The sequence below is a fragment of the Ahaetulla prasina genome, chromosome 2, assembly GCF_028640845.1.
Source record: "Ahaetulla prasina isolate Xishuangbanna chromosome 2, ASM2864084v1, whole genome shotgun sequence".
In the NCBI taxonomy this organism is placed as follows: domain Eukaryota; kingdom Metazoa; phylum Chordata; class Lepidosauria; order Squamata; family Colubridae; genus Ahaetulla; species Ahaetulla prasina.
The window spans coordinates 116,843,857-116,868,795 of NC_080540.1; the positions used below are offsets into that span (position 1 = coordinate 116,843,857).

A 24,939-nucleotide genomic window follows, 5' to 3' on the forward strand; every position below is an offset into this window, starting at 1 on the left:
TTTTTGTAGACCAGTGTTGATCAATCCTAATGTAAAAAATTGGGTTGACACAACAATTATAGCCATATGAGTACTTTCTGATTATATGTTCACTAGTGAATTTCATTCATCTATCCTTGCCTATATACCTAGTCATTCTCTGACTCTTCAAACAATATTCTGGATGCTGATACTGATTCTAAAGGTTTCAGGGAGGGAATAAAAATATACAGTGAAATCTCGATTTACTGGACCAAGGTGAGGCCCATGCAGCAGAGTTCACATGCAGCAGACCAAATCTCCTTAGTGATTTATGTAATTTGCTTAATATCATCGTGCAAGTGGCATTATATTTGTAATATAACTTAATTAGATTATCTGTTGGACCAGTCAGTATATATTTCCATTTGTTAAAAGAATATTTTGTCCATTATTTTTATGTACTTTAAAGAACACTGCAATAAAAAGTCATGCAAATGATATAAAATGACATAAATGACATAATTTCTTATTTAATGGGCAATCATAAATGAGGGCACCGCTCAGCTAAAACGAGATTTCACTATATTTAGAAGTCTGCCAGGGTTTGGCAGGATAAAATAGTTGATACCCAATCTTGCTGTGGGCAAATGCTAATATATAGACAAATGAGGGAATTTTTATATATAGATATAGATATTTTAAAAAGAGTATCTAATCCAAGGACTCTCATTGACCAACTTCTGCTTAACAACTTGTTCATACTTTTCATCTTAGAAAAAGCAGCAAAAGAACAATGATTATCAGTCATGCATTCCAATACATATCCTTTCATACAGCATTAGATCATTATAAGAGGAAGGGGTGAGAGAAGGAATGAGAATTAAGTATGGGGAAATTAACAATAAAGCACATTTCAATCAAAAATTCATTTTTAATATTTTTGTTTTTTTAAAGGATTTTAGAGATTTTTTTCATTTGTCTTTTTACTTTGTTTCATGCAATATTTCACAGTCCCAATCCCACAGGTTTTTTTCAACTTTTTTTTTCCAAACAAGTAGGAAAAAAGAAATAAAGAAGCTGAGGAATTATTATTTTGATGTCATTTCTTTGTCAAGCAGGACCAAAATATCAGAAGAAAATGCTTAATTTTTATCAATTATTTTTGTCCTTTTTTGTTTTTTTGTTGTATTATTTCTTTTTTTATTATCTCTGCAGGCAGTAATATTAGGGTTTGGTATAACCAGCAAGCACTCCTCTCTGTGTGTGTGATATATATGTGTGTTGGGGATGTGTATTTGTGTGCATATCACCCTCTTAAAATGTCAGGTCACAAACTTTTTTTTAAAACGTTAAGTTAATCAGGTAAATTGAGATGATAAAACTCATCAATAGAAGCCCAGGGTTGTCTTTTGGTTTACTTTTGCATCTTTTTAAAATGTTTTTTGTTTGTTTGTTTCTTAAACATTTCCAGAATGTCTTTGCTGACAGACTCTTCCTGTCTCTCCCATCTGCCCCAGGGGAAAGCGGCTTCTGGTCTTGCTTCGCAGAGGCAGAGTTAGGTGAAGGCCGGGGCTCTCGGGCGGCCCCAATTCCCCCCACACCTGAGTGCGTTTTCTTTTGCAAATTCTGAGTGACGCCCCTCCCTCCCACCCTCAAATCACTCACCACACACAACTTGATCTGTAAAAGATAAGCATGCTCTGATCTCCCAGACCCCTCGCTTCCCTAGCCTCCCCCCCCCAACCCCCAGACCCTTGCTCCCTCCCGACCCCCGATTCCCCCAACAAAAGATAAAAAGTTTCCCTCCCCATCCCACCCCCTCCACAATTGCAGGGTTCTCCTCCGGGATACCTTCCGCAATCGGCTTGGCAGTTCGTTTTGCTTTTCCGTCTTCCTCTCGCCTTCCCCCCACCCCCAACCTGGGAAAATCTCCTCCCTTCGGGGTATGTGTGTGGAGTGCGTGTGTGGCGCGTGCGCGCACGTGTAAGGTGAAGCCACTTGTAGGTTAGCAGCAGTCGTCCTCGTCAGTTTCGCTGTAAGGTTCGTGCAGTCCTTTGCGTGACCCTGTCCCGCGCGACTTGGCTGGTCCGTGTGAGTGATAGTATCCATTGGGGAGCCGTCGCCCGTGTCTGTAGGGGGAGAGAGAGGACGAGCCGCCGCCACCGCCGCCCACCCGGGAAGTTCTGGGCGAACGTCCTGAGCTGCTCCCCTGCGCCGGCGGCGGCGGCTGCTGCTGCTGCATGGCCTCGTAGGGAAAGGCTTCGTCGCCGGCGGGGCTGCCGTAGTCCCGACTCCGGTGGTAACCGCTGCAGTGGCGAGGCCCCGGCGGGGGCTCAGAGACTTGTGGCGCCGACCACCGGCTACTGGCATGGCGGTAGCCGCGAGGCGAATCGTTTCGCGGCGGGACAGTGTGTCGCTCCATAGCCGGAGACCTGCTGCGCCGCTCGGAGACGTGGTGCTCGGCAGGCAGCGAGGGGTAGCGCCGCGGGGCTGGGCTGGCTATTCGGCTGGGGTGCACCGACGGCGGTTGCTGTTGGCCCCCTGTGTTGATGGCCTTACGGACCACGGGGGAGTAGGAGATATGTGGCCGGGGTGTAGAAGGGGTCTGTGGGAGCTGGCGGCGTCCTCGCCTCGGGGTGCTGGTGCCAGACGTTGAGAGGACTGGACTCCCACTTACGGAACTACTGCCCTACACGAAAATTGAAACAAAGGAAATCAAAAAGAAAAAATATACAAGGAAAATCAACCAAGAAGAGACAGGAGGAAAAGGGGGGCCGGATTGGAAATGGGTCGGGGTGAGGTTTGGATGACAAAGACAAAGGGGGGAGGGGAAGGGAGGCAAGGAATAAAAATAAATGAATGGGAAAGTAATTAAAGCAACAGCCACATCAGGGTGGATTAGGGTAGGAAGGCAAGGAAAACACAAAAGACAATAATAATTATTTATAATTAAAAAAAAGTCAAAGGAAACCAAAAGCAAAAAAGAGAAATGGAATTTTTGTAAGTTCCAAGGATTTAAAAGTAGTAAAAAGCTTTTAAATTTATCTGTGTTCTTCCAAAAGAATGAAAGAAAGAAGGCATGGGGGAAGCAATTTATTAAATACAAAAGAAACAAAATATTTGTAGGAGAGAGGCGAGGTAGGATGTATTTGCAAAGCATGTTATCAAAAACTGAATAGCAGGGAAAAAACTTAAAAGAGAAAAGATTTGAAGTTGAAAAAGGAAGTGATAAACTGGGAAAAATAGGGACAGGATTTAGGAAATGACAGGAAGTGGGAGAGAGGATTTAACAGGAAAGATGAGGGAAATCTGGAATCATTAGTAACAGCCAAACTCTTGAAAGAGAAACTAGAGTGTTGATGTCCTGTACCTGAAATACCTTTGATCATCAATCTTCTGCTCATGTTGCTTACATGCTAACGATAAGATCATGCATTATTTTCACTGCATACACACTACTTCAATCCAACATAAAGCCCCACCACAGATTTCCTAAAAGGCAATGAAGTCCATGAAGGAAAAACAGTTCTGTTATATAGCTTGTCTTTGCTAAATAAATGGAGTAGTACCGTAATAGCAAAAGTATTGCTATTCAGGGAGCAAAGCTCTGGATAATCTGGACCATGGCTAGCTGTCAAAACACTTGTGATGCATTAGGGACCACCATCAAGAGCCATCACTTTGACTTTCACTTTTTTGATTCATCAAGGGTGCGTGTGAAGTAAATTAATAGCCTATTCACGGTAAAGCCTTTGGGTAAGGGTCATGGTGGCCGTGGTGGCTCAGGCTGTAAGATAGCCTGTTATTAAAACACAGCTGCCTGCAATTACTGCAGGTTCTAGTCCCACCAGGCCCAAGGTTGACTCAGCCTTCCATCGTTTATAAGGTAGGTAAAATGAGGACCCAGATTGTTGGGGGGGCAATAAGTTGACTTTGTAAATATACAAATAGAATGAGACTATTGCCTTACACACTGTAAGCCGCCCTGAGTCTTCGGAGAAGAGCGGGATATAAATGTAAATAAAAATAAAAAAAAAAAAAAATAAATGTTCTCGGAAGATCTTGAGCAACCTGGGTCTCTTTGACATAATAGAGCCCAGAGGTCAGTACCAACTAACAATCTATCTTCAACAGCAATTCCCTACATTTTGGTGGATAGAGTTTCTTCCAAATAAGATAAATTTCTATTCAGCTCTTCACAGTCTCCCTGAAAATAAGGTATGTTGCAAGAAACATCAATTCCCAGAAATGTTCAAGACTGAGACTACTAGACTTATGGATCTCAACATTATTGTAGCAATTATTTGACTGGAATTTTCAAAGTAAGGGCTTGTGTATGCTTTCATGATTTGTGTGCTACACTTGCAGCCACTCTAATTCCCCATCCTTTATGCTTCAATAACTTGATGTCACAGAAGTCATTCAAGATGTTTACTTGAGATTTTCTCCTGCTATATGAATGTTGTTAATATAAATGAACCTAAAAATTAAAATATGTACTCAAAGCAAGATACATTTACAATTATAAACAGAATAATCTACAACTAGCGGACACTTGACATCTTTCATGTGAAACAATCTTTCATCAACAATTCCAAGTCTTTGAACTAAATAAGTAGGCCTGACAATAGGCGCTCACAACACCTGCCATGGTTTTAGAAGCACAGACTAACAGGATGCTTGATCCCAATAATATGTTGGCATGGCAGATGCTCTGCTACAATGTGGAAAATCTTCTCAGTCATCCTTTTCATTGTATCAATAAGGTTGATGGTATGAGCAGATCAATTTCGGCAAGAATCTTTAACATCCTGTGACAAGACATTGGAAGACACTGAAAAGCCAAGCTGTGTTAAACCATCTTGTACAGCTTGGGCCATCATCAATAGGGAAGCCCTGGGCCATCATGCCAAATAAGCCTTATACTCAATATTATTTAGTATTTTATACTAAATAAATAAATACTTATAATGCTAGGTGCCTCCTGAAGAGGATATGTGATCCTTGGAATACACAATGACTTGATCCAGAGAACCTTTGTCTGATGTCAAAACAGAGCAAATATTATTTAGTGATGATAAAAGTACAAAAGGCCTCTTGTGCTTGGCTAGATTGTACCAAAAGTATGGGCTTTAGACTAGGATGAATTATGTTGTCTGTAGAAAAGTATGTTTCCCCAGACATTGGGCCCAAAGTAAAAACACTGGTATCATATGCATCTGTTTTTATGCATGAAGAAATCATGTATAGATTCACATATAGGCAACACTATTTTTTAGATAAAAACTGCTGCTGATTCTGATCTTTCATAGAATTCTGGCAATTCATGAGTTGCCCAAATGCTACTTACTTATTAAACATATAAATAAATTATAAAATATCTGTTGAGACGACAGGAGCATAGTAGCTAGAATTTCTATTTCTACTAGTATTCTATTTCTATTTCTAGTATATGCACATAACAAAACTCATAAGTTATTTTTCTCCTACAGCCAACACCTGGTTGGGCTGAAGAAAATGACTAGTCCTTAATTACCCAGTGAGCTTCATGGCGGAACATGGTGCAAAATTTGGACCACCACACTCCAACCATTAATCACACTGGCCTATATTTACTGCCATATTTTGGACCTTTTTGGGATATACATCTACATAATTTTGAAAGAGGATGGTCAAGGGTATAATAAGGCAAATCACTACAGTTACCTTACATGACAGTATTTTTTAATCTAGCCTCAGTTATGTGTATATAATGTAGGTGGAGCCCTGATGATTGCACATGTACCATCAGGCTTGTGTTCACTCTTGGCAATCACATAAAATAGAATTTTTCTAGGTGGATCTGCCCCCAGCTTTGTCCTTTAGGTTTTCCAATTGTGAATTGGTTGCCACTGCAGTTCAGTCCATCCACTTTGCTTGTTGGTCTTTCCTTCTACCTTTTCCCAGCATTATAGACTTTTCCAGAGAGCTAGATCTTCATGTCATGTGTGCATACTGTGATAAATTGAACCTGCTCAAGTGAGAACTTTAGGAAGATTTGCACAATGGTACTTTTATTTATTTGCTTGGGTCTGATAATGTCCATAATATTATTATAATATAACATTCTCCAACATATATTGGAGGACTTTCCTCCAATACCACAATTGGAAAGAATCAATATTCTTTTTATTCTGCTTTTTTAAAGTCCAACTCTCACTTCCATAGAGCATCACAGGGAAAACCCATTGCCTCTGTGATTATAATCTGTGTAGTTAGAGACTTCCCTATACCTGCATAGCTTTTCCGAGGCCTTCATTTTTACGCTACCGAGTGCCAGGCTGCAGCATATTCCTGTTGATTATTGACCCTAAAATATAGAAGCTACCCACCACTTCAGTATATTCTTTCTTAATTTCAAGACGGGTTACTGTGTCTGTTGTCCTTAGTATGGTCTACTTCAGATTTAATTTTAGTCCCATTTTTTCCCCATTGTGCTCCTTGACTTTCATTATTAGAACTTGAAGATAATTTGTATTTTCAGCTATAGTGTAGTGTCATGAACACAGCAAAGATTATTGATGTTCCTTCTTTCAATTTAAAAGCACACTCACCTTCCAATTAAGCTTTCCTCTGTATATATTCCACAAATAAATTGGATAAGTAAGGGAGAGTATACAAGCCTTCTTTCTCTCCTTTGTCGACCAAGGGCCAACTTGCTCTGCAATGTTCTATCCTTGCTGTGGCCTCCTAACCTATATATAAGTTTCACATGGGGACAATGTGATATTTTAGGATTTCCATTTTTCTGAGCATGTTTCACTGCTTGACGTAACTGACCCAATCCAAGGTCCTTTTATAATCAATGAAGCTTCTTTTTTGGCTTTCTCAATTATCCAGCATGCATCAGCAATAATGCCTTATGTTTCTTGGCCTTTTCTAAAGCTAGATTGAATATCTGGCATTACCCTTTCCATGCAGGGCTGTAATCTGCATTATATGATCCTAGATATTAGTTCGCTAACATGTAAACTTAAGTGTATAGTGTTATAATTTGCACACTGTTAAGTCTCCTTTTTTATTGGTGTGCAGATTTATCCAATTGGCCACTAGGTTGTTCTCTACATTTGTTTATAACCTTTACTGATGCTTCTTCTCTTGCTTATCATATTTCTGTAGGCATTTCATCAATTCCTGTAGCCGTTTGGCTTGCTAAAGACCAGAGTGCTGATCTAAATTCACTGTTTAATACTAGAGGTTCTTGTAAATAAGGAATATTTTCTAAGGTATCTTGGATGTTAACATCTTGGCTGTACAGTATTTCAGTATACTCCTTTCACCTTTGTTTTATCTTCTTTAAATCAGTTTCTCCTTGTCCCTTGATATTATTTAGCATATCAGTTTGAGGTTGGAATTTCTTCTGAGTTTCAGAGATCTCTTGGAAGACCTTTCTTTTCCATCTTTAGCGTCGTTACAGCTGCTATTGCAATACGGCTTGTTGTCTCTTTTAACAGCTTTCTGAAATTTTCTGTTAAATTTCATCCAGAGAATATTTTCTCTATTGTCTTTGGCTTCTGCTTTCTTCATAGTGATTTCCAGTTTGCTCTGACGTCCAGTTTGCTTTTTTCTGTTTCATGAACCTTTGCAGTCTCTTTTCAGATTCATCCTTAGTAGTTTCTTTAAATTCATTCCTAATTAATGAGATTCAGCATTTCAGAGAGTAATTCATGATGATGCCTGTAGAAATTATGGATATATGCACAATATCTCAGTGTGGAAGCTGGTTGGCTTCTACCACTTTAGCTTAACTTGGAACTTATTTATTTGGCAGATTTATATAGCCAACCATATAAAACTCATCAACTTTCTTTTCTTTTGCATCAGTGGTTGGAGCGTCTACTTGAATAACTGCCATATTAAAAGGTTGACTACAAAGATTGATATTATTTGATCAATACTTGGTATGGCTAAGGATTGTTTTTGCTATACTCTTCCTAACAATGAAAGCAATGCCATTTCTTCTTTGTCTTAAATATCCTGAAGTTATAAACAGAGATCTTGAAGTGAAGTGAAGTGAAATTTTCCAAATTTATTCCACCCCATCTCAATATTATGATGGCTTTGATGTCAAATATTGATTCATTTCACCTTTCATGTTGTTGAAATTTCTCATATTCATGGTCCTTACATTTCCTGTTCTCATTGTAATTCTTTCTTTGCAGCTTCAGATATTGTTTTCTTGCCTGGCAACATCAACAACTAAACATTCTGAAGGCTTTAATTTAGCCATGTCACAAACACTGTTAGCACTATGAAAGATCTTCAGTTCTTCCTCACTCCTGCTGAGTGCCATCTGACCTAAGGGGCTAATAATGTGGCATATATTGTCAATCATTTTATTCTTTCTTTCCATGTGATTTTCTGTCCATGTGTAAATCAGGAATGATTTATCATTGTCCTATGCAGTATGAAATGAGGCATTTAACATAACATAACATAATAACGTGGGACGCAGTGGCTCGGGCTAGGACGTTGAGCTTGTCAATCGAAAGGTCGGCAGCTCAGCGGTTCGAATCCCTAGTGCTGCCATGCAATGGGGTGAGCTCCCATTACTTGTCCCAGTTTCTGCCAACCTAGCAATTTCAAAAGCACGTAAAAATGCAAGTAAAAAAAATAGGGACCACCTTTGGTGGGAAGGTAACAGTGTTTCGTGCGCCCTTGGCGTTGAGTCATGCCGGCCACATGACCACGGAGACGTCTTCGGACAACGCTGGCTCTTTGGCTTTGAAACGGAGATGAGCACCGCCCCCTAGAGTCGGCAACGACTAGCACGTATGTGCGAGGAGAACCTTTACCGTTACCTTTTAACATAATAACAGAGTTGGAACGGACCTTGGAGGTCTTCTAGTCCAACCCCCTACCCAGGCAGGAAACTCTACACAATTTCAGACAAATGGCTATCCAACATTTTCTTAAAAATTTCCAGTGTTGGAGCATTCACAACTTCTGCAGGCAAGTTGTTCCACTTATTGATTGTTCTAACTGTTAGGAAATTTCTCCTTAGTTCTAAGTTGCTTCTCTCCTTGATTAGTTTCTACCCATTGCTTCTTATTCTACCCTCAGGTGCTTTGGAGAATAGTTTGACTCCCTCTTCTTTGTGGCAACCCCTGAGATATTGGAACACTGCTATCATGTCTCCCCTAGTCCTTCTTTTCATTAAACTAGACATACCGAGTTCCTGCAGCCATTCTTCATATGTTTTAGCCTCCAGTCCCCTAATCATCTTTGTTGCTCTTCTCTGCACTCTTTCTAGAGTCTCAATATCTTTTTTACATCATGGCGAACAAAACTAAATGCAATATTCCAAGTGTGGCCTTACCAAGGCATTATAAAGTGGTATTAACACTTCACGTGATCTTGATTCTATCCCTCTGTTTATGCAGCCCAGAACTGTGTTGGCTTTTTTGGCAGCTGCTGCACACTGCTGGCTCATATCTAAATGTTTGTCCACTAGGACTCCAAGATCCCTTTCACAATTACTACTATTGAGCAAGGTACCACATATACGGTACCTGTGCATTTTGGTTTTTTTGCCTAAATGTAGAACCTTACTTTTTTCACTGTTGTATTTCATTTTGTTAGTTAGCGCCCAATGTTCAAGTCTGTCAAGATCCTTCTGTATCTTGAGCCTATCTTCTGAAGTGTACGCTATTCCTGCCAGATTGGTGTCATCTGCAAATTTGATGAGTTCCCCATCTATCCCCTCGTCCAAGTCATTGATGAAGATGTTGAAGAGTACTGGGCCTAAAACAGAGCCTTGGGGTACTCCACTGCATACTTCCCTCCATGTGGATGTAGTTCCATTGAGGACTTACACGTTGAGTGCGGTTGGTCAGCCAGTTGTGAATCCATCTGGTGGTGGTGCTGTCTAACCCACATTTTTCTACTTTATCTAGTAGTAGGTTATGGTCTACTTTATCAAATGCTTTGCTGAAGTCCAAGTAAATTATATCGACAGCATTCCTCTGGTCCCCTAATTTTGTCATTTTGTCAAAGAATGCAATGAGATTAGTCTGGCATGATCTGTTGTTGACAAACCCATGTTGGCTTTTGGTTTTGCTGTTTAGTGATTTAGTGCAATTTAGTTTTAGATTTTTTTAGCAATTTTCTTCCTCCATCATATTCTATATTGCTGCTGCCCAACATAGATGCTCATTAGCTTTAGCTGGCAGCTGGGATGATCTTCACACCTTGGGTGATCCTGTTAGAATTATATCCTTTTGGCATGAAGTCCTGGCTTTCTTTAGTTATCCTTCCTAAGAATTCCTCTCTTCCAGAATGAAGCAGCACAGCAAGGATTTGTCAATAAAGTTCATCTAATTAAAAATTAACAGATCATAAGTTCCACCATATAGAAAAAAAAGTGAACATTGTTTGACTCAACTTGAGACAAAAGAAACTTGAGACAAATAACTTAAATTCCGATAGGCCTTTGAGGCTTGGCAAAAGGCAGCTTGACTCTAGCACATTGTCACAGCTTCTGGGAAGTACAAGCGGGTGTGGTGGTCTAATTAAGATGTTAAGTTAGAATTGGAGAGGTCAATATCACAAGAAACGTTTGTGGTTTAGCCCTGCATCCCAGATACTCTGCATGTGTCAAAAAATGGAATAAGTCCACTAATTGTTGATAGCATGAGCCTGAGCATGGGAAAGCAGGATTTCCTGAAACACCACAAATCATGGAGAATTAGGATGTATGGATTGTAGCAAGAAAAAAGCTTCCTAAAATTTACCACTAAAATGAGATGCTGAAGGTCCCAGATACCCACTATAGCATATTTAAAAATTGCTTAAGGGACAAAATTGCCAGTTTTCTAGCACTGCTGACAGGGTGTTTAAGACCTCAGTTTCCAGCATAGGTACCAATTCTGTTTGGCTAGGAAACTGCAGCTGTTCTTGAATTGTGCATGGTTCTTTCCCCATATCCCATCACCATTAAGTCCTAATAGGTATTATGTGAACTGCCTTATCCTGCATCATGGGATCAGTTTCATTTTTTGAAGACAAAAGTTGTAGATAAGATACTTTAAATGTGTCATCCAACAATAAAACCTCTCAATCTCTTCTATGATTCAATTTAGTTGAAGAAAATTGAATGAGTCCAAGTTTGTGTAAACATTAAACTCTATCCAGTATCTATAGGTGAATGTCATTAGGAGTTTTGGAGTAAGGTATCTTCAATAAACTAATCAACTTCTATAGCTCAATCTTGTCTTAGTCAAGAAAGATTGGGTACATGTTTAAGCAGCACTGGATAATATAGTAGCTGTTAGATAAGAGTCAACAAGGTGAATGACAACAAGATGAAGCCACTGTGAATATAATATTCCCTTATATAGGAATTAGAAATGTTGTAGCAATAGCAACCCCTTCATGGATTACTGCCTTGTCATGGTGAAGGGGCTTGCATAGTTCAATGAAGCTATGAGCTATGCCATGCAGGGACACCCAAGATGGACAGGTCATAGCAGAAAGTTCTGACAAAACGTGATCCACTGGAGAAGGAAATGGCAACCCACTCCAGTATCTTTGCCATGAAAGCCCCATGGACAGTACAAAAAGGAAAAAAGATATGATGCCGGAAGATGAGCCCCTCAGGTCAGAAGGTGTCCAATATGCTACTGGGGAAGAGTGGAGGGCTAGTACTAGTAGCACCAGAAAGAGTGAAGCGACTGGGCCAAAGCCGAAAGGATGCTCAGCTGTGGATGCATCAGGTGGTGAAAGGAAAGTCCGATGCTGTAAAGATTTTTTCTCCCTAGTAACCTGGAATGTAAGATCCATGAATCAAGGCAAGCTGGACATGGTCAAACAAGAGATGAAAAGACTGAACATCGACATCTTAGGAATCAGCGAACCAAAATGGTCAGGAATGGGTGAATTTAATTCAGATGACCATCAGGTATACTACTGCTGAGTATGCGAACAATCCCTCAGAAGAAATGGAGTAGCCTTCATAATCAATAAAAGACTAGGAAAAACAATACTGGGATACAACCCCCAAAATGAAAGAATGATCTCAGTTCGAATCCAAGGCAAACCATTCAATATCACAGTAATCCAAGTCTATGCCCCAACCACTCATGCTGAAGAGGATGAAATTGATCGATTCTATGAAGCCCTACAGCACCTTATAAAATTAACACAAAAAAATGATGTCCTTATCATCATGGGGGATTGGAATGCTTAAGTAGGAAGCCAAAAGATAACCGGAATAACAGGCAAGTTTGACCTTGGAGTACAAAATGAAGCAGGGCACAAGCTGATAGAATTCTGTCAAGATAATACGATGGTCATAGCAAACACTCTTTTCCAACAACCCAAGAGACAACTCTACACATGGACATCACCAGATGGTCAACACAGAAATCAGATTGACTATGTGGTCTGCAGCCAAAAATGGAGAAGCTCTATACAGTCAGTTAAAACAAGACTAGGAGCTGACTGTGGCTCAGATCATGAGCTTCTCATTGCAAAATTTAGGCTTAAATTGAAGAAAGTAGGGAAAAGCACTAGGCCACTCAGATATGAACTAAATCATATCCCTGATGAATATACAGTAGAGGTGACAAATAGATTTAAGGAATTAGATCTGATAGACAGAGTGCCTGAAGAACTATGTGTTGTGATCTAGGCCCAAGTAGTTATTACCAGACACGATCAGTCTGCTGTGGTCCGCCAGCAACCTGCGGACCTGGCAGTGGAGTCGGACAGTGAGGAGGCTGGGGAGGACAATGGGCCAGTCCTAGAGTCAGAGGAAGGCCCAGACAAGGGCTCTGCATCAGAGGCAGAGATGAGGCCAGGGCCATCTGGGAGCGATATGTGGACTCCGGAGCCTCCAGAGGCAGACAGTAGAGCGGCAGAGGAACAGGAGGACCCATTCCTAGTGCACGCATGCAAAGAGCTGCCAGAAGGCAAGAGCAGCTGAAGAAAAAAGGACAACTCAGGAGTAAGGCCAGAAGATGATTGGCGATTCCCATAAGGCTTAAAAGAGCAACAACGAGCTGTTGGGTTCTTTGTAGGAAAGCAACGTTGATTTCCGTGCTTCTTGTCAGTGTTTCTTGAACTTTGTGGGGGTTTTGCCAAGAAAAGCCTTTGGCCGGTTGCCAAAGACATCAAAGGTTGGTGATAAGGCCGACAGACTGGTTATTAAGAATTTTGTTTTGGACGAAGCTAAGTTTGTTGAGGCCTTATCCTCAACAAACTTATTTTATTAAAACAGCTGAGAATTAATTCATTCTCAGCTGTTTTAATAAAATAAGTTTGTTGAGGGCTGAATTGTGTTTAATAATCATTACTTGGGTCTTGGTCACAACAGTCCTAAACAAACATATTTTATTAGAACAGCTGAGAATTACTTCATTCTCAGCTTAGTCCAAATTAATTCCAAAAGAAGTCCTTCAGAAAAAGTCCTTTGGCCTTATCACAAACCTCTGTCACCCTGCCAAAGCCTTTTCTTGGCAAAACCCCCACAAAGTTCAGAAACACCGACAGGAAACAATTGTAGTAACGTTGCTTTCCTACAAAGAACCCAAGAGCCGTTGCTGCTCTTTTAAGCCTTATGGGTGGGGCCAATCATCTCCTGGCCTTATTCCCAAGTCATCCTTTTTGCTTTAGCTGCTCTTGCCTTCTGGCAGCTCTTCGCATGGGTGCACTAGGAACAGGCTACACCTGTTCCTCTGCCTCTCTGCTATCTGCCTTTGGGGGCTCTGGGAGTCTGTGCATTGCTCCCAGATGGCCCTGCCCCATCTCTGCCTCCAGGACTGACCCATTGTCCTCTGCAGCCTCCTCACTGTCCGAATCCACTGCCATCTTGCAGGCTGCTGGCGGACCACAACACTATGGACGGAGGTTCACAACATTGTACAAGAGGTAGCAACTAAAACCATCTCAAAGAAAAAGAAAGGCAAGAAAGCAAAATGGTTGTCTGAGGAAGCTTTGCAAACAGCTGAGGAAAGAAGGGAAGCGAAAGGCAAGGGAGAAAGGGAAAGATACACCCAGTTGAATGCAGAATTCCAGAGAATAGCTAGAAGAGATAAGAATGCATTCTCAAATGAACAGTGCAAAAAAATAGAAGAAAACAATAAAATAGGGAGGACCAGAGATCTTTTCAAGAAAATTGGAGATATGAAGGGAACGTTTCATGCAAAGATGGGCATGATAAAGGACCAAAATGGCAGGGACCTAACAGAGGCAGAAGAGATTAAGAAGAGGTGGCAAAATTACAAAGAAGAACTATACAAGAATGAACTTAACTTCCCTATAACCACGATGGGGTGGTCACTGACCTTGAGCCAAACATCCTAGAATGTGAAGTCAAATGGACCTTAGGAAATCTGAGCAACAACAAAGCTAGTGGAAGAGACAGTATTCCAGCTGAGCTATTCAAAATCTTAAAAGACGACGCAGTAAAAGTGCTACGCTCAATTAGCCAGCAAATTTGGAAAACTCAACAGTGGCCACAGGATTGCAAAAGGTCAGTTTAAATTCCAATTCCAAAGAAAAGCAATGCCAAAGAATGTTCAAACTATCGCACCATTGCACTCATTTCACATGCTAGTAAGGTTATGCTTAAAATCCTACAAGCTAGGTTCCAGCAGTATGTGGCTCGAGAACTACCAGAAGTACAGGCAGGATTTTGAAGAGGCAGAGAAACTAGAGTTTGAATTGCCAACATACACTGGATCATGGAGAAAGCTAGGGAGTGCCAGGAAAACATCTACTTCTGCTTCATTGACTATGCTAAAGCCTTTGATTGTGTGGATCACAACAAATTGTGGCAAGTTCTTAAAGAGATGGGAGTACCAGACTATCTTATTTGTCTCTTGAGAAACCTATATGCAGGTCAAGAAGCAACAGTGAGAACTGGACATGGAACCAATGATTGGTTCAAAATTGGGTAAGGAGTCCGGCAAAGCTGTATACTGTCACCCTGCCTATTTAACTTATATGCGGAGCACATCATGAGAAAGGTGGGGCTAGATGAATCAAAAGTTGGAGTTAAGATTGCCAGGAGAAATATCAACAACTTCAGTTATGCAGATGATACCACTCTAATGGCAGAAAGTGAAGAGGAACTAAAGAGCCTCTTATGTGGGTGAAGAAGGACAGTGCAAAAGTTGGCTTGAAACTCAACATTAAGAAACTAAAATCATGATATCCGGCCCTCTCAATTCCTGGCAGATAGATGGAGAAGAAATGGAGGTAGTGACAGATTTTATTTTCCTGGGCTCCAAGATCACTGCAGATGGGGACTGCAGCCAAGAAATTAAAAGACGCTTGACCCTGGGGAGAAAAGTTATGGCAAATCTAGATAGCATACTAAAAAGCAGAGACATCACCCTGCCAACAAAAGTGCATATAGTCAAGGCTATGGTTTTCCCAGTTGCAATGTATGGCTGTGAAAGTTAGATCATAAGAAAGGCTGAGCGCCAAAGAATTGAGGCCTTTGAATTAGGGTGGTGGAGAAGACTCCTGCAAGACCCTTTGACTATAAGACGATCAAACCGGTCGGTCCTAGAGGAGACCAACCCTGACTGCTCTTTAGAAGGCCAGATCCTGAAGATGAAACTCAAATATTTTGGCCACCTAATGAGAAGGAAGGACTCACTGGAGAAGAGCCTAATGCTGGGAAAGATTGAGAGCAAAAGAAGAAGGGGAAGACAGAGAATGAGGTGGCTGGATGGAGTCACTGAAGCAGTAGGCGTGAGCTTAAATGGACTCCAGAGTACAGGACAGGAAGGTCTGGAGGAACATTGTCCATGGGGTCGCGATGGGTTGGACATGACTTCACAACTAACAAAAAGAACAAGTAATAGCAATAGCACTTAGACTTATATACCACTTTACAGTGCTTTATAGCCCTCTCAATGCAGTTTACAGAGTCAGCATATTGCCCCCAACAATTTGGGTCCTCATTTTATCCACCTCAGAAGGATGGAAGGCTGAGTCAACCTTGAGCCTGGTGAGATTTGAACTGCCAAATTGCAGGCAGCCAGCAGACAGCAGAATTAGCCTGCAGTACTGCACTCTAACCACCGAGGCTCATTGTAAGTTCTAAACAAGGTTATACTTCTTTCTAAAGAAGAATACACATAATTTGCAAGCGCTCCTAGAGCCATAAATTATTTATGTAACAAGGAATGCCTTTTCTACTTTCATCAGAATCATCAGATACAACCATTCCTTTACTTTCAATGACCCTCTGGAAAGGGAGGGTTTTTTTGGAACATGTTTTTTTTCCATTTTAATATGATCTCTTGCTTACATAGTACTAACAAATCCAAATTAAAGAAACCAAACAAGGATCAATTAAGGAGAAACTACTCATTTATATTCATCTTTCTCACACACAACCCCCACCAGTGTCTACTTCTGTCAATTTAATGTATGGAGCAGCATAGGATCTTTTATGATTCAGCTCTATAAATACTAGAAAGAAAAATGGCTGATACAATATTATTATTCAGTCATATACTGTCTTTCCCTAAGAAGTTTAAGGCAGCATACATACATTTTCCTTCTCCAATATTAAATTAAAACAACAACCAAGTAAGGCTGAGAGACAGTCCTTAGCTTAAGTTATCCTACCCACCCCTGAAACTTTGTAGACTATCTAAGTTTCAAGGTTTGTAGTGCCTATGAACCATAACGTCAGCAGAAGGTAGTAAAATCCTGGTGACCAATAACTCCTACACATCCTACTACATATAATAGCCTCTTATGAAAATAAAATAATCTTTGGCTTTGCTCCTCTTTATTTATTATTTTACTAGATTTCTACCCTGACTGTTTCATAGGAGGAATAATAGAGTTCAATGTCACCAGCATACTTATGTCACCCCACTTCAAATGCTATTTACGTCTTCTGCCATAAAGCCAACCACAATCTGGCTAATTTAATCAGCCAGGGGGAATATGGGTTGAGCAGACAAGTGGTAGTTCTTTTCTTCACACTCTTTTCCACATGTTTGAGATCTACAAGTTGAAAACACGGCATATGAACCTGATATATATTAGCATGAGTACCTCCCTATGAATTGTTGCAAAATTGAAGTGAACTAAGTTGACTTTGAAAAAACAATAAAAATTGCTCACACCATGTTTCCCTAAATCTGAAAATTGCAATACTGGCTGACGATAGTTATAATTTGTTCTACAATTATTGATGTGAATACTAGAAAAATTCCTATTTTAAAGGTAGTCCAAACTGATTTTCTCAGTCCATGGAGTCAGTCATAGTATATTTTATTTATTTGGCAAGGGAATCTCACAGGTTCCATCTGTTCTGTACAGGGCCAATCATGTTTTTTGTTGTTCCAAAAGTAAAACCAATTCTGAGCAAAAATTAAATATGTAGACCCACAAGGCATTTCATAAATGTAACAAATGCCTGTTTACCTTTGGAAATACAGGCCATTTGGATAGGTATTTGGCAGTTGGGATATTACAAGCTCTAATTTTACAATATTCCAAATGTCATTTTATGAATTCATTTTAAAACAGCAAGCGTATGATATCCTGCTGTTAAAAAAAAAAGAATAACATGGGCAAAGTATACTAATAACTAAAACTATTAGTGTACCAAGGCAAATTAAATTGGAGGACAAATAAATTGAGTATTTTTAGTTTAAGAAAATAAAAATCAGAAAACAAAAATGAATACTATATCTGAAGGGTATAAATCTGTAGGCTGAAGAAGTACAAAGATGATCCAAGTTCACATCTATCCAGAATTGTAAGCTATGATGACAGCTAAATGAAAATCTGGTAGTGGTTAAGAAGAAAGACAAAATAATTGTCTTGCTCTCATTTTATGTATAGGAATTCAGTAAACTGACAGATTGTTTTATTTTAAAACTGGCAATGCAATTGGGATCAGAAAGTGAACCTAAGGAGTGCAGGCAGTCTGGCAGTGTATCTCACAGAGATCTTAGATGCCAATACCTTCAATAATGGGTTTCAATTTAATTTGCTACTGGTTTGCTCATGCGCGCATGCGCACGATGCTTCTGCACATGTGCAGAAGTGTGTGGGTGAGCTGAGCCTCCTGCTGCCACTACTAGTTTGCCTGATCAGGGACAAACTGGTAGCAACCCACCACTGAATATCTTGTTATCTATTTCTATCTAAATAATTTAACAGATTAACAGTGTTGGAAGGGACCTTATAGGTCATCTAGTCCAACCCCCGCCCAAGCAGGAGACCTTGCACCATTTCTGATAGATGGCAGTCCAGTCTCTTCCTGAAAGCCTCCAGTGATGAAGCTGCCACATCCTCCGAAGGCAAACTGTTCCATTGGTTGATTGTTCTCATTGTCAGAAAGTTCCTCCTCATTTCTAGGTTGAATCTCTCCTTGATTCCATCCATTATTCCTTGCCTGTCCTTCAGGTGCTTTGGAAAATAACTTGACCCCCTCCTCTCTGTGGCAGGCAGCCCCTCAAATATTGGAACACTGCTATCATGTCTCCCCTGGTCCTTCTCTTCACTAGACTAGCCATGCCCAGTTCCTGCAACTGTTCATTGTATGCTTTAGCCTCCAGTCCCCTAATCATCTTGGTTGCTCTTCTCTGCACTCTTTCTAGAGTCTCAACATCTTTTTTATAGTGTGGTGACCAAAACTGTATTCTGTATTCTAGGTGTGGTTTTACTAAGGCTTTATAGAGTGGTATTAGTACCTCACTTGATCTTGATTGTATCCCTCTGTTAATGCAATTTAGGATTGCACTGGCTTTTTTGGCTGCCACTGCACACTATTGGCTCATATTTAATTGGTTGTCCACTAGGACTCCACAATCCCTCACACAGTTACTGCTATTAAGCCTGGTTTCACCCAGTCTATATGTGTACTTTTGGTTTTTCTTGCCTAAGTGTAAGACTTTACTTTTCTCTACACTGAATTTCATTTTGTTAGATAGGGCCCAGTGTTAGATAGGGTCCCATCTCTGCTTCAACCATTGAGAAAATAGCAAAAATTTATCTTACGGTAAAACTGGCCCATATCCTGAAAATATACTCTGAGTACCAGATGCTGCAGAGGAGAACTGGCAGAGATAGTTACAATTGCAAAAAGTAGCTATGGTCTTTCAGAAACAGCTGATTGGCTGAAAATTAGATACTTAAGTATCTAATTAGAAAATTAGATACTTAATCCTGCAAGTCAATTTTCATACTGAACCAAGGTTTTAAAACAATGCAGGCTAATCATCATTAGCATGTTTACAGAACAAAATGGATAACTGGAGTTTGACACTCTTGAAGCAAATAGACATTTCTGAATACTAAAGGCACCTGTTTTAGTCCTTAGAAGCACAATATAGAATGGGAAGCCATACCAACCTGCCTATGAGGCACATGTTCTCGGCCTTCACTGGGTGAACGGGACCATCGTCGATCTCTGGATCGAGGCCGGCTATATTCATGCCTCTCTTGTGAATATCGCTCCTTGTCAGAGGATGTGTGATGGTGATGATGGTGGTGGTGATGGTGATGGTGCTTCCGATCCTTAGGCCTGCCTCGCTCTTGATCCCTTTCTTTGGGAGGTAGGTCAGCTGACTGTGTAGTCAGACTGAGGTCTGTACCCAGACCTGCCAGCGAGAAAAATAAAATAATTTAAAATCGAATGCATTTGTTCTAAATGAATAATATGGAGGATATTAAGATGACCTGTTAATGCTCTGCATAACAGACCAGTAAAAAAGGGAGGAAAGTATGACAAAATACTAAAAACATTGAAGGCACACTTTACTTGGCTTGGATAGTCAAACAGTTGATCATGATATACCTTGGTGTCCAAGACTTAAGACTCCAAAGTATATATTACGTACTACAGAGTAAATTGCTTTTCTGGGCTATCTTCTCCCACGTGAGCATTTAGATAAAAAAAAAAACCTGAACAAGGAGAATAATTTAATAAATTGGTGTAATGTCTTTTTTTAAATAAATATTTTTTCTTTTTTGAATATATATCAATATCAATACAGGAACATTCATTTAAATACAAGTAGTAGCAATATATATATATATAATTATACATAACATTATATATATAATGTTATTATATGTATTTGTGATAAAGTATAGGCCTTCATTATTTAGTTGTTCAACATTTTAGTCCCCCATTCCAATGACAATATCATTAAAACATACAGTACATAGTGTCACCATCTTTCAACATCTAATATTTATATCTAGTTATTACTTTTAGTATATTATATAAAAATATGTATAATAATATTCCCCCTATTTCTTATTTCTGCCTCTGTTCTAGCTCCTAATAAAGCCAATCTTGTGTTACATAACATTTCCTCTATCCATCATCTCTTGCCTGTTTTAATAATTCAAATCTTATTCATTTTTTAACTTGCCTCCCAAATTCCTCCTTTGGGTCTTCATCTCTATCTACCTCGTTCCTGGTTAGCTTAGGTATTTCTTCCCTCTCTACTATCTTTTGCTGCCACGCCTCCAGAGGATCTGCCCAAATCGCAATTTTTTTCCAAAGATATCTTTCTGTTTATCCAGTATCATTTTTTGGTCTTTTAGCATGTATTTTCCCTGAATTGCTTCATAGGTTTTTATTGTCTTCTCTTTCTTATCTTCTTCTTTTATTTGTTGCTTTGTCCATTCTATTTTTTCCCCTGATCTCTCTATTATCTCCTCTATTTCCTGGTCTCTCTATTATCACCTCTATTTCCTGGGCTTTTTTATTATTATTCATTATTTCTTGTAGAGCACTTTCTAGCTTCCCATTAATGTTATCCATTAAATCCATTATCTCCCTGTGATTCCTTGTCATGATATCATAAATGCTTTAAAACATGTACACCATTTCTTTTTGAAACCCACTTATTTCCCCCTGCTGAAACATCTTATCTTCTTTTAATAAGTCCCAATATAGCTCAATAGTCTGTCAGTAGTCTATCACTTCCGCAGAGTCTCAATTATCTTTGATCTCTGAAAGTCGATCTGAAAAACATTTACTCAGTCCAGACACTGCTCCTCAGGAAATACAGTAATATAGTTCTTTATGTCCCACAGTTAGTCAATTTAGCTCATTTTAGGTAATCCAGGAATATTTCCAATGTCTCCTTAAATCCACTTTATAAGTTCAATCATAACTCCTGATGTTTGAAAATCACTTTAATTAGATGCCGTCCATGTTTTCACCATTAGAACTCCAGTAATTTTGGAGCAGATAAGTATAGAGCAATAGATGGCACAGCAGATGTTATTTCCACTTTCTCCTCTGTCTTACCAGTATTTTCTCCAGGGTTGTAGAAATATACTGTCTATTTCATTCAGTAGTAGATGATACCTTCATTCAGCTTAATTTCAGTGTTGCAAAAATTCTAACAGGTTCCGTTTGTGAACAACAGACATAATCAAAATTCTGACAGGTAATTCCAGCATTTTAAAATGCCTTATTGTCAGTAAAATTAGAGGTCCAATCTTTCTATGTTTTTAAAGGATTTGCACTCTCTTCTTGAAATATTTTCTTTTGGGTCTGTAATTTTTCTCTCTGTAATTGTTCACCACTTAAACAAACTTTCCAAAGAGTCTCTTTTCCAGAATTAATTTTCTTTGGGGTAGGTTTTAGATAGAAAAAAGTCACGTCACCCAGTTCCAGACACTGTTTATCCACACTGCTCTAGCACATTCTTTATTTCTTTGGCTGCTCCAGCTTCAAGGCAGCCATAATGGCTGCTACTCTATCGTCGGCTGAGAGGGAATTAGCCCAAGGTCAAGCAGGAGAGCCACCACTCTCCGCGACCTGCAGGGCACTCTTCCACTCTTTGTCACCCCTACAGGGTGGCTTTGGCCCCTTTTGGGGCCTTCCAGTGAAGGGATTCGGCATGATTTCATGGAGTCCCGCTCTTCACATCCGACAGCACCGCAATATCAACCAGAAGTCATAATGTCTGAACTTGGACCTCCTTGCAGCCAAATTAGGATTGCTTTTCAGTGAACTCCCAACTCAGATGGTTAGTTGATGAAATATTTGAAAGATGCTTGTAACCTGTTTGAATATTCACAGGCTAACTTCATACAATAGACTAATACTAAATTGGGATTAACAAAACATATCACTATTCACATAAGATTTATTTATTTTATTGGAGTACCTGACTCCCAGGAACTCTGGGTAGTTTACACCTCTAATACTAGAAAATAGAAAAATGAAAAAAAAAGTATATCCTATGCTTTGTCCAAACAAATGAGACCGTATCAGTTTGAGTTCAGCATGATGGTGAACTACATGATTGATTCACACATTGACAAATAATGGTTGGGTTTTAACAAAATGCTGAACTCCAACTTCTCTTCTCTCAATTTTAACCATTTTAGTGGTTTCACAGTGTTATGTGACCCGGGCTCTAAGTTAGCGTTTGGGGAAGACTAGCTTCCCCTCACAGAAAAAGGAATACGGGTAATGTTTGTTTAACAACAATCTGGAACTCTGGAATGATGATGGCCTCAGAAAAGGTGCTTTATGGCCCATAAAACACTTCTGACCATTACAAAACATTGCAACACCACTTCTGTAGTCACATGATTGTCATTTGGTGCTTGGCAACCTGTTCACCAGTTGCCAAGAGCCCTGCATTCAGGTGATTGTCATTTACAAACTTCTCTGCCAGAAAGTCAATGGAGAAGCAAGCTGGAGAAGTTGCAAACTGTGGCTATCTGTCAAGATAGACTCCCTCTAATCTCTGGAGTTGTTTGAAAGAGCTGTGTGCTGAAGGGAGTTGAATTCCTTTGGTGGGGTGCAGAAATGGACATGAAATCCTTCAGATTTCAGCTCCATTCAAACATCCCGTCAAGGAAGTTCCCTTCTGTGCACAGAGGATAGCTAAGCTCCTTCGGCAGGGTGCAAAAATGAAGCTGAAATCCTGTACACCACAAAAGCAATTATTTGTGCATGGAGAGGAACTCAAATCCTTTGGCAGGCAGCTCTTTTGGCCAACCCCAAGATGAGAAGGAGCTGAAAGCAGACAGTGGAGAAGCAATGTAGTAAGGTAAGGAGTGCAGTGTCTCAGGTGGGCGGATGAGTGGCTGGGATGTCTGACACAGGTTGTGTGTTGAGTGTCTCTTCACTTAAGGGCTGAAAATTCTGTTGATTTTGGCAGGGAGGATTTTCAGCTCCTGAGCAGAACCTCCTAGGGCTGTGATGGCAAATCTATGGCACATGTGCCACAGATGGCATGTGGAGCCATATCTTTGGGCATACGAGCCGTTGCCCTAGCTCAGCTCCAACACACATGTGCGCACCAGCCAGTCTCCTCCCTCCTAGGAGTCTCCATGAGGTCCATTTTGGATGCCAGATAAGTACAGGGCTTGTGCAGAGGCTCTGGGAGGGCCTTTTGGCCTCCAGAGGGCCTCTGAGGGGTGGGGGTAGGGGAGACAGTTTTTGCCCTCCCCAGCCTCCAGGAAAGCTTCTGGAACCTGGGAAGGATGAAAAACGGGCCTACCGGGCCTACTGGAAGTTAGGAAATGGTCTGTTTATTTTATTTTTTTGTTTGTTTATGGCCTGCGGAGGGCCTTTGTGGGGGGAGAGGCCATTTTCACCCTCCGGAGGCTTCAGGTTGGCCTGTTAGGCCTAAAATGGGCCTGGGGGGGTCGTGTGCGCATGCGTGAGGGGGCATGTGGGGGCATTGAATTATGGGTGTGGGCACACGTGCACGTGATCCCTCTGTGCTCCCCCTGTTTTTGGCACGCGACGGCAAAAAGGTTAGCCATCACTGTCCTAGGGTCTCCCACAACCTCAAGACATACCACACTCCTTACCTGAGACTTTGTTTGCTTAACAACCAGTGAGATTGCTTATCAACCAGAACTGGAAATACTGGGATTATGGTCATTAAGCAAATCAGTCACATGGACTGTCGTTCAGTCATTTAACTATCTTTTTACTCAATATCTGAGATTCCCATCTCAATTGTGGTTTTAAGACTAGGGCTATCTGTGAAGACTCTTGAGGAATCGTTTCTGTCACTGAACATGCGGATGTCTTAAATGGAGTTAGTTAACAAGAGAAGGGAAGCTAGTATATTCAAAACAAAGAATTATTTTCAAGCATATTTTTCTTTCCAAAATGATCAGTAAACCCTGTCTGGCCTCATAGGCTTTCTTAGAAAATAAAAACTGTGGGAGGCTGACACCCAGTGTTTTCTTTGAAATTATATCCACCTGAGATGAGAGGAGAAATAACTTCCTGGAACGCCACAGGCTTCCCATTCCCTTCCCCAGGATAGACTTCCATTTGTCTTGAATTGTTTTTACCTGTGTCCACATCAGTGTATCGACTCAGTGAACGTTCTGATGTACGGTGGGTCCGCTCCCGTCGGCGATGATGTCTCTGGCCATCTTCTGGAATTACTCTTTCTAGAGAGTAATCATCCAAGCGTGTACCTTTGGAGCGTGAGTGGCCCAACATGGAGGCAGAGCGTTTCATGGGACTTGTATCGGCAATGGTCTGGAGAGAGAGAAAAACCCAGTATAACATTAGGGGAGCCTTACAAGAAAGCAAAAGCCAATAGGTTTTGTAAAGTGTAGGATACAGTTACAGAAATAGGCTACTATTCAGCTAAATGTACTCCAGCCAGAGAAATAGAATTATATCCCATCAGGCTGGTTATCCAGTGCATCTTTCTATAACACTTAAAAAACTGTGGGATATATAAAACTATTGATACATATACCAGTCTCTCCCGTCATTTGCTCTATGCCTAAATTACGGATTAGGACATCTTGTTACATCCAACTGAGAATCCCTCCTTTTCCAATGAACTCAGGAATACATTACGAATGTAGCTAAGAAGAACATAACTGCCATATTGCATTCCTCTCTTGAATGAGCTTGAAAAGGCGGCATATTTTATATGAGCACCAACTCAGCAGAAGCTTTTTTTGGTTATGGATTCTTATTGGCTCTTAACTGGAGAT

At 40.3% G+C, this 24,939-nt stretch overlaps 1 protein-coding gene across 1 annotated transcript in view; it reads right to left on the bottom strand.

Moving 5' to 3' along the window:
* Positions 1-1,803: 1,803 nt before the first annotated feature.
* Positions 1,804-24,939, bottom strand: part of CACNA1A (calcium voltage-gated channel subunit alpha1 A) — a 151,158-nt gene continuing 128,022 nt past the window's right edge. Inside the window, exons 34-36 of the mRNA XM_058168527.1 lie at positions 24,277-24,469; positions 19,336-19,583; positions 1,804-2,650 (exon numbers count right to left, since the gene is read on the bottom strand). Of these exons, the coding sequence (XP_058024510.1) occupies positions 1,967-2,650; positions 19,336-19,583; positions 24,277-24,469 (1,125 nt within the window). The 3' untranslated portion in view covers positions 1,804-1,966. The remainder of the gene's footprint in view (positions 2,651-19,335; positions 19,584-24,276; positions 24,470-24,939) is intronic.